The sequence below is a fragment of the Poecile atricapillus genome, chromosome 4 (genome assembly GCF_030490865.1).
Source record: "Poecile atricapillus isolate bPoeAtr1 chromosome 4, bPoeAtr1.hap1, whole genome shotgun sequence".
In the NCBI taxonomy this organism is placed as follows: Eukaryota; Metazoa; Chordata; class Aves; order Passeriformes; family Paridae; genus Poecile; species Poecile atricapillus.
The window spans coordinates 20490452-20498017 of record NC_081252.1 but is presented as its reverse complement, the minus strand read 5'-3'; the positions used below and the strand labels follow the sequence as shown (position 1 = coordinate 20498017).

Genomic DNA, 7566 nt, shown 5'->3' with positions numbered 1-7566 from the left:
CAAAGAGACTATATACATATATTTTTTTTAGATATTAAAAAAAAAAAAACAACAGCAAAAAAAAAAAACAACTTGAGAAATGAGACCTGTGTACTGCTTACTATGATATACTCTCCCAGGAACATGTTTCTCATTTTCAGAAGCTGTACTAATATAAGGGTTTGGCATCTGTAGTTCTAGATTGATTTTGAGGCTGTAAAATTCATGAACACAACTTAATCCAGGCCCAGCTTTTAATCAGTTTCTGTTGTTTTAAGTTTCTTGCATAAGATTCCGTCAATTGAATGCCAAGGAAAATCAACAGTTCTGCATGCAGTTATTTTGTCACTGAATGTGCTACTCAGTGGCCAGGGTTTTCTTGTCTGGTTTCTGGGCTGAATTTTTAACCCTGACTTACTGTAAGAAATAAAAAATCAGGCTCCAGTAGTTCTAGCAGAGGACTAGTAGCAAGGCCTGCTTCACTCCAGGCTGCAGTGCAGGTGTTACCATGGTAACTTCTTAAATATCAAAATACTATGTGGGTGTGATGCCTACTGATTTTTGCCTTTTTTTGTTTTATATATTCTCTGCATTCTTTACATATATATTTGTAACTCTGTAGTTTATTTATTTATTTATTTATTTATTTATTTATTTATTTATTTATTTTCCCCCAGGACTCCCAAAATCTATTTCGGGACCCCCAAAAATCCATTCAGGACCATCCAAAATCCTTCCAGGACCCCCTGACCCCCCCCCTCAACTGCCCTAAGATGCTCCAACCACAAATTCTAATATATATGAAAAGTTGGAAAAAGTGGCAGAGGGGGAATCCTCAAGAATTTGGAGGTTGCAGGGTGGGATTTGGGTATCTCAGTGGGGTCAGGGGAATGGGGTTCCCATTTTTGTTCCCCTTGACCTTGAGAAACTTGGCCATGCTGGAGAAATATTTCAGGCTGGCCTCAGCCTCTTTCTTCTCTGCTGCTTGCAGGTTCATGATCTCCAGCCCCTGCAGGGGAGTGAAGGCCACGCTCGGGGCCGTGCCTGAACTGTGGTCCCGGATTGTGGAATTGCCCCCATAGATGACGCTCTGCTTCTGCAGGGTCCTCTGCAGGACTTTGCTGATCCAGGCCTTGGTGGCCTCGTTGTTGCCTTCTGCGAGGCAGATGACCTGGTTCAGGAACGGCACGGTGACCCCACCCAGGTCACTCGGTCCATCAGCACACAACACCAATGTGGTGGATGGCAAAATGGCATTTATTGGTGAAGAATTTGACACTTTATAACCTAGGTTCATAGTGTCACTCCCATCTGCTTTCATCACAGGTAGGTGCTATTGGCTAATTACGGGGGTAATTACCATAAACTATTGAGGAGGGGGGTGACTCTATCTTTCCATTACATCCCAAAATCTTCTGACCGCCGGGCCCTAGCTCCCCACACCTCGTTGACCTGGGTTTGGCGTACATCGCCATTGCTGGCCTTGCCCAGGTAGCCCAGGCTGAACCTGAGGTCCTCCTGGTAGGGGTCATCCTCAATCTCCCAGACGTTCATCCTGTTGGCCTGTTTGTGGATCTGCATCAGCTCCAAGTGTTCCTTCATCTTCTGGTACTGCCAGCCCTCCCTCTTCACCCTCAGCCTGTCCAGCGGCACCGGCAGCAGCTTCACTGGGGCGGGCTCCTGACACTTTGGAAGTTGGGCTTGATCTCCTCCTTCAGCCCACAGCCCACCTTCCTGTCCTGTCTCTCATGGAAGCTGTCCACCTGGCTGCCAGTATGCACTTGGCTGCCACGAGCCGTGCCACTTTTCTCCTCAAATCCAGAGGCAGGGATCGGACGACATTGCTGTGGTAGATGAAGCTGGTGTGGGGCAGGATGGAGGTAGAGGAGAGACCGGACAGTGTCCGGCACTGGGCCCCCAGCAAGAGGAGGTTGCAGGCCGGCAGCTTGGGACAGCGGGGTCAGTCCCCCTGCCACCCCCATGATCTTGGCAGCCAAGGAGGCCCCGAGGATGAGGGAGAGGTTGGGGGCGATGAAGGACATGCAGAACTCTGCATACTCGTAGATGAGCAGCTTGGCCCTGCTCAGTGCCAGGCCACACACATCCTCAATCCTGCCCAGCTCCTCCTCTGACAGCTGCTGCCCCTGGGTGGTGGAGGCCGTCATGCTGGCCACTGTGATGGTGGCATTGGTCAAGATCTGCTGCACGTTCTTGTTGTTCTTGCATTTATCCAGGGAATTCCCCAATTCATTGACAGTTCGGATTGGGCACCGGTGAATCTAGCTCCAGGAACTGTTTGGAATATTTGTCCCATATGAACTTGTGGATGATGTTGAGCTTGTTCTCAGTCTCCACCATGAGCCTGTTTGCATCCATGATCAGCTGGTACTTGGGGGACGCCTGCACTGGTCCCAAAACTTCAGCTGCCCTGGGCTGTTCCCCAATGTATTCCTCAATTTTCTGCGTGATCTCAGCAAAAGCCTTGGACCCCCAGAGCTTGGCAGTGCTCTGCACAGACTCCATGGCCTCCAGCTCCTCCCTCACATCCTCAATCAAGAGCTCCCCTCTGCTCCTTTGGAGCCTTCGGCTTCATCCTCCTCCCCTGCCACCTCCTCCAGGTCTGCCAGTGACATGGCTGAACTGGGAGCATTCCTGCTCCTGCTGTTCCTGTTACAGCCATGCTGATGTCACTTCTGTCAGGAAAATCCACAAACAACAGAGGTTTACGTCCAAAAAGATGACAGAGGAGTCCTGCAACTTTTATTCAAATAAAGGGAGAGAGTCCACCAGGGCATATGCCTGCGGGGTTTTCTCTCTCTAGGCTTTGGAGGGTTCAGCCTCCTTTTATCCTTAGCTCCTGGCTGCATGTTGCCCTCTTCCTTTCCCCATTGTGTGAGGAACTAGTGCTGGAGATAAGAAATTTAAAATGTTCACAGAATGAGCTGCATTGGAAAAGATCTTGGATATCATCAAGTCCAATCATCAAGGCTGTGCCCTGGGGGAAGGGAATTTCTGTTTCTTTCCAGGACATTGTTCTACCAGGTGAAGGCCTGATGAGCTTAACAGTCTCAACAGAGGGGGAGCAGCAGAGAGGATACACAAAAGATAACCACCATCATAATGAACCATCAGCTCCAAACAATAAACCTGGAATGGCCAGAGGCACCTGTTCTAGGAAAGGAGAGATAAGAATAAGAACCTAATTAGCATCAGAGGCAAAAAGATCTGTGACCAACGGGAGACCAAATACTAAGAATTATGTTACTTGGAACCAATGAACATTGAACCAATGAATGGTTCAATTGACTGTATGAAGTTTCTGAAAAATCAGGTAAAATTCATGTGTCATGGAATGATTTTCTCTGCACACCTGGGCTATGTGTGGATGAAATTATTTCTGTTATACATCCATGCCAGGAAAAGTAAACCCTTGATTATCTAACACTAAAAATATTGTTGGAGGGCTTTTGTTTTTCCTGCAGTTTTGGGGGCACTAGGAAGGTACAGCCTTCCTGAACTGCCTACCACACATTCTCCCCTTAAACCCATTATTTTACCCCAAAGTTCAGAAGTTCAGGCTTGTACAGACCCTTGTCTGTTTCATGCGCCAAGCTGCCTAGGCTCTGTAACAAACCCAATGGCCAAAATTAGTAGAGATCAGAAGACCCATTTGAAAACCATTAACACCCACACTTCACCCATCAAATTGTTTGTAAGGACATTAGCTTTCCTCTCACTTCTGACTGCATTACCCCCTGTGCTCCTAATTGGTATTTTTTGACAATTATGTTAATTTACTAAACTTGTAAAATTGTGTGCACCCATGTGGGGGGTGGACTTTTGTGGACATTTCTCCATAACTGCCTCTGGAGGCCTCCAGTGAAGACAAGCTTCTATATTACCTCCTATACTAATATTATCTTGAAATTGTGCATTGTTTCATTTCTAGGTTGAAAAAGGCATCAGGTGCAGAAACTTTCCCAGCAGAGATCTGGGAGACACTTGGTTCTGTCCATTTGAGATACAGGCTCTGAGATGTATCACAGCTGGGCCTCTCACAAAAAGCCGGTGGAATTAGGGGCTAAATGAGCTTTTGAAAAGTTAATTCATTAATAACACGTCTGAGTAGTTAATGCAAGTGGATTGAACAGTATGTGTCAGGGTGGCATGATTTGCCCTTAACAAAAATATCAGTGGGGAAAGGAAGTATTTATAGCCATGATCTGAGGGTTTCATTGTCCAGTCACCTCTGTATTCCAAATTATTTGTTGAAGACCTTCTGAAGGAAGCTGTTGAGGGAAGGATGAATGTTTCCAAACCTGTGCTATGCAAGAGATTCAGAGGCTTCCTCAGCTGACGTCCAGTTAGTTCTCACTGTGGTCTCAAGCAGACTTGGCACAGGATATGGGTGGCTGGTGGGAAAAAGCAGCACATCTGTCTTCTGCTGACTTTAACCCTTGAAGCTGTTTGTTTTTGGTGGAATATGAGACCCCTGGCACATCAAATCTGTGTTTGCTTTCCCAGAACACAGGAAAGCTGGCTCCCTGGCAACTGTTACGGCTTCATTAAGATCTGAGATTTTTATGGGGCAGAACATTTTGTGCTGTTTTTGCTGCCACTTGATATCCTGGTGATGGGCCCGAAAAATCCTGATCTGTTTGTGTGTACACATGTGCTGTCCTAAACAGGGATTTGCAAGGATTATTTCCTTCAATATGGTAACAGCTACTAAGAAACACCTATCAAAAGGAGCACTGTTGTAAATGTTCCCACACATGCTCTCAAATGCCCTACCCGTGCAGCTCTCCGAAGGTTCTCTTTAAAGCAGGCAGAGCTGGTGTTGGAATAACACCCAGGCTTTCCCCTGGTCCTTCAAGAGGATTTACTGTAGTCTCCCTCCTAAGCAGAAGTCAGAACAAGTGAAATCCACAAAAGGATTATTAATGACACCTGCCAGGACAGAGCAAAAGAAAACAACAGAGGAGACAAAAGGCCACAAAGTCCTCTTCCATGAACTTGTCAGACCCATGAATGAAACACCTCGGCCTCCTGACACTTCTCTGACCAAATGAAATGTTTTCAGTTGTTCCAGCTTTCTGGAGCTGCACAGCAGTGACTGTAGAGATGACCTCTGTCTGGATACTCAGAGGGCCCATAAAAAAGTTATTCACAAATCAGAGGGTGCCTCTGTGGACCTAGTAGGAGATGGTTTATAGGACTTTTGGCTCATCAGGTGAGGAGCTGGAGGACTGGAGGTGGCTGCCACCCACTGTTTGCTGGTCGTTCTCCAGCCCTTCATCTTCCCCCTGAACATTTCCACATCAAATGTCATAGGAGCACTCTAAAGTTCAGAGGTTCTTTTTTGACTGTGCTAATGCAAAATTGCTTGACCACTCACTATATGCTGTATATTGAAAATTGCTTTATACCAGTTCAGGGACTGGTTATTTGGCTTGAGTTCCAGATCTGTTTGCTTGCAAGTGATAACAAATTCTGAAACAAAGAATATGAAATGATGCATAGTGTCCTTCAGGTACAGATACCTTTTTACTGTAGGTAAGAGCAGGTTATAGAAGGGAAGGAGATTTAAGGCAAGTGTATTTCAGGTTATACAACCAGCTCTAGGTTAAGCGTCCTATGCATGTTTTGGCAAAACATTAAGCATTGCTGCTCCTTTATTTATTAGTATCTGAGTTCTCTACACCAGATATGTGTACCTTATTTCAAGTGTCAGTTCACCAATAGGGTTTGTTTGCATTCATTCTCATGCTTTCTCTGTGTCATAATTTTTGTACAGTTACAGGAACAAACTCGTTTGAACATTCCTAGTTGAGTGTAAAAAAAATATTTTCCCATGAGTATCATCTTTTTGGCAAACACTTTTGTGAAAAGGATCTGCTGTGGAGACTGATCTGTGTGCTTGGGAAGATTTTACTTTGAAATCCCTTTATAATGCAGAAAAAAAATTTTCAGTTATCAGTCATGACACAGAAGGTCTGTGGAAAACACAAACTTCACCCAACTGTTTGCGGTATTGATAAATAGCACTATATTTTCCAAGATTCTTGGGAGTGAAGCTGAAGTTGAAGGCCATCTTTTTCAATTATATCTGAGGAAACCTCATGACCCATTTGAACAACGAGGATATGCTTCTTGGTTTTGCCAATCACACATTGTTTTGTGGTGATTAAGTAACTGGGAAAATTTGATGCATTCTTGGGATGGACAGAGTTCTGCCAGGTTCAATTGTTATGTGCTAATTTTACTAATGTAATCACAGCCTTAATGATGCTGTCAGTGTGTGATACTGTAACTGTAGCTGAAATCTGGTTTGGCTTTGGTTTTGGCTTGTCAGGTAACATTATACTGAGGGAAAGCCGCATTTTGTCTGGGATCCTGAATGCAGTTTCCCTCACTTTGTTTTTGATCTGAGGCCTGTAGGAGGTCAGTGGGGATGATGTCTGGGAACAAATGGAAGTGTGCCAGTACAGAAAGCTGCAGTGCCGTAATGGAGCATCTGTTGCCGTAATGTGTGAATGCCTGGCATTCTGGGAGCTGGAGCACAGATTGTTGCTAGCTCCTTCACAAGGTTATTTCGGAAGTGCACAGAGCAGCTGGCAAGGTCTGGGGCAGGTTTAACTCTCTTGTGGCTTCCAAGTGCACACTGCATTAAAAGTTAAGTACACTTCAAGAAGCAGCTTTTCTCAGCATAAAAAAGATTTTTTTTTTCTTCTGTAACTTATGCTTGACCTCAACACTAAATCCCTTGGTCACCATCTGAATGCATTACATAATGTGAGACATGCAAGACCAGAAAATAGAAAACTTCAATAAGTTTTGATGGGGTTGGGTGATTGTTTTTGAAAGGGGATTGTTGAGCAGAACTGAGCAAAATAATGAGATGTTTATTGGGAGCTAACATTACAGTACAGCCAGACATTAACTGCCTTGGATCTGTAGGATGCAAGGAGAAAAGCTTTCATCAGTCATCACTATGCTATCCAACTACATAACTGAGGTTACAGCTTGCCATTCTTCCTACAAAAGGCTTGTAGGCTTACCCCACAACTGCATACTGTCTGCTAATAAAATGTAGACTGTAACATCTTTTTCTTTTACATTTGATCTGGACTTTTTAGCTGTTTTGTAAACAGACTTGCTATAATGAAATATTAGTAGGCAGGAGACAGTATCATTCATATGGGAAACAAAGTGCCATTGCTACTTAATATGGTGTTAGACCCATCTTGTTCCTCTACAATTCAAATGTGGCTGACAATGTGAAGTCATGGAGACAGATGAGTAAGTCAAGTGAAATACAAAAATGAATAGTGACAACATTTCTCACGGACTCTTAAGACTTTATACTTAGCACCTTTGAAACTTGAATTTCCTATTTTAGTGGCATGTTTTTATTCAGGTGAATGGCTGAGTGTGGTGAGTCACTATGGATGCTTGCTGTGCTTAACAAAGAAGTTGCTCATGGATGTCCCTCCTTTGTCGTACTTTCCAATGGCTTGAGATGATCATTATGTCATAAAAAATCGAAAGAGATGCACAAATCAAGGTGTCTAGGTGTATACAGAA

General features: G+C 44.4%; 1 protein-coding gene across 1 annotated transcript; it reads right to left on the bottom strand.

The window, feature by feature from the left end:
• Nucleotides 1-814: 814 nt before the first annotated feature.
• Nucleotides 815-2612, bottom strand: LOC131579200 (U4/U6 small nuclear ribonucleoprotein Prp31-like). The gene is given in 7 exon segments (XM_058838833.1): nucleotides 815-1120; nucleotides 1423-1670; nucleotides 1673-1741; nucleotides 1744-1927; nucleotides 1929-2241; nucleotides 2243-2543; nucleotides 2546-2612. Coding segments are annotated over 7 exon segments (1488 nt in total).
• Between the last annotated feature and the right edge of the window lie 4954 nt (nucleotides 2613-7566).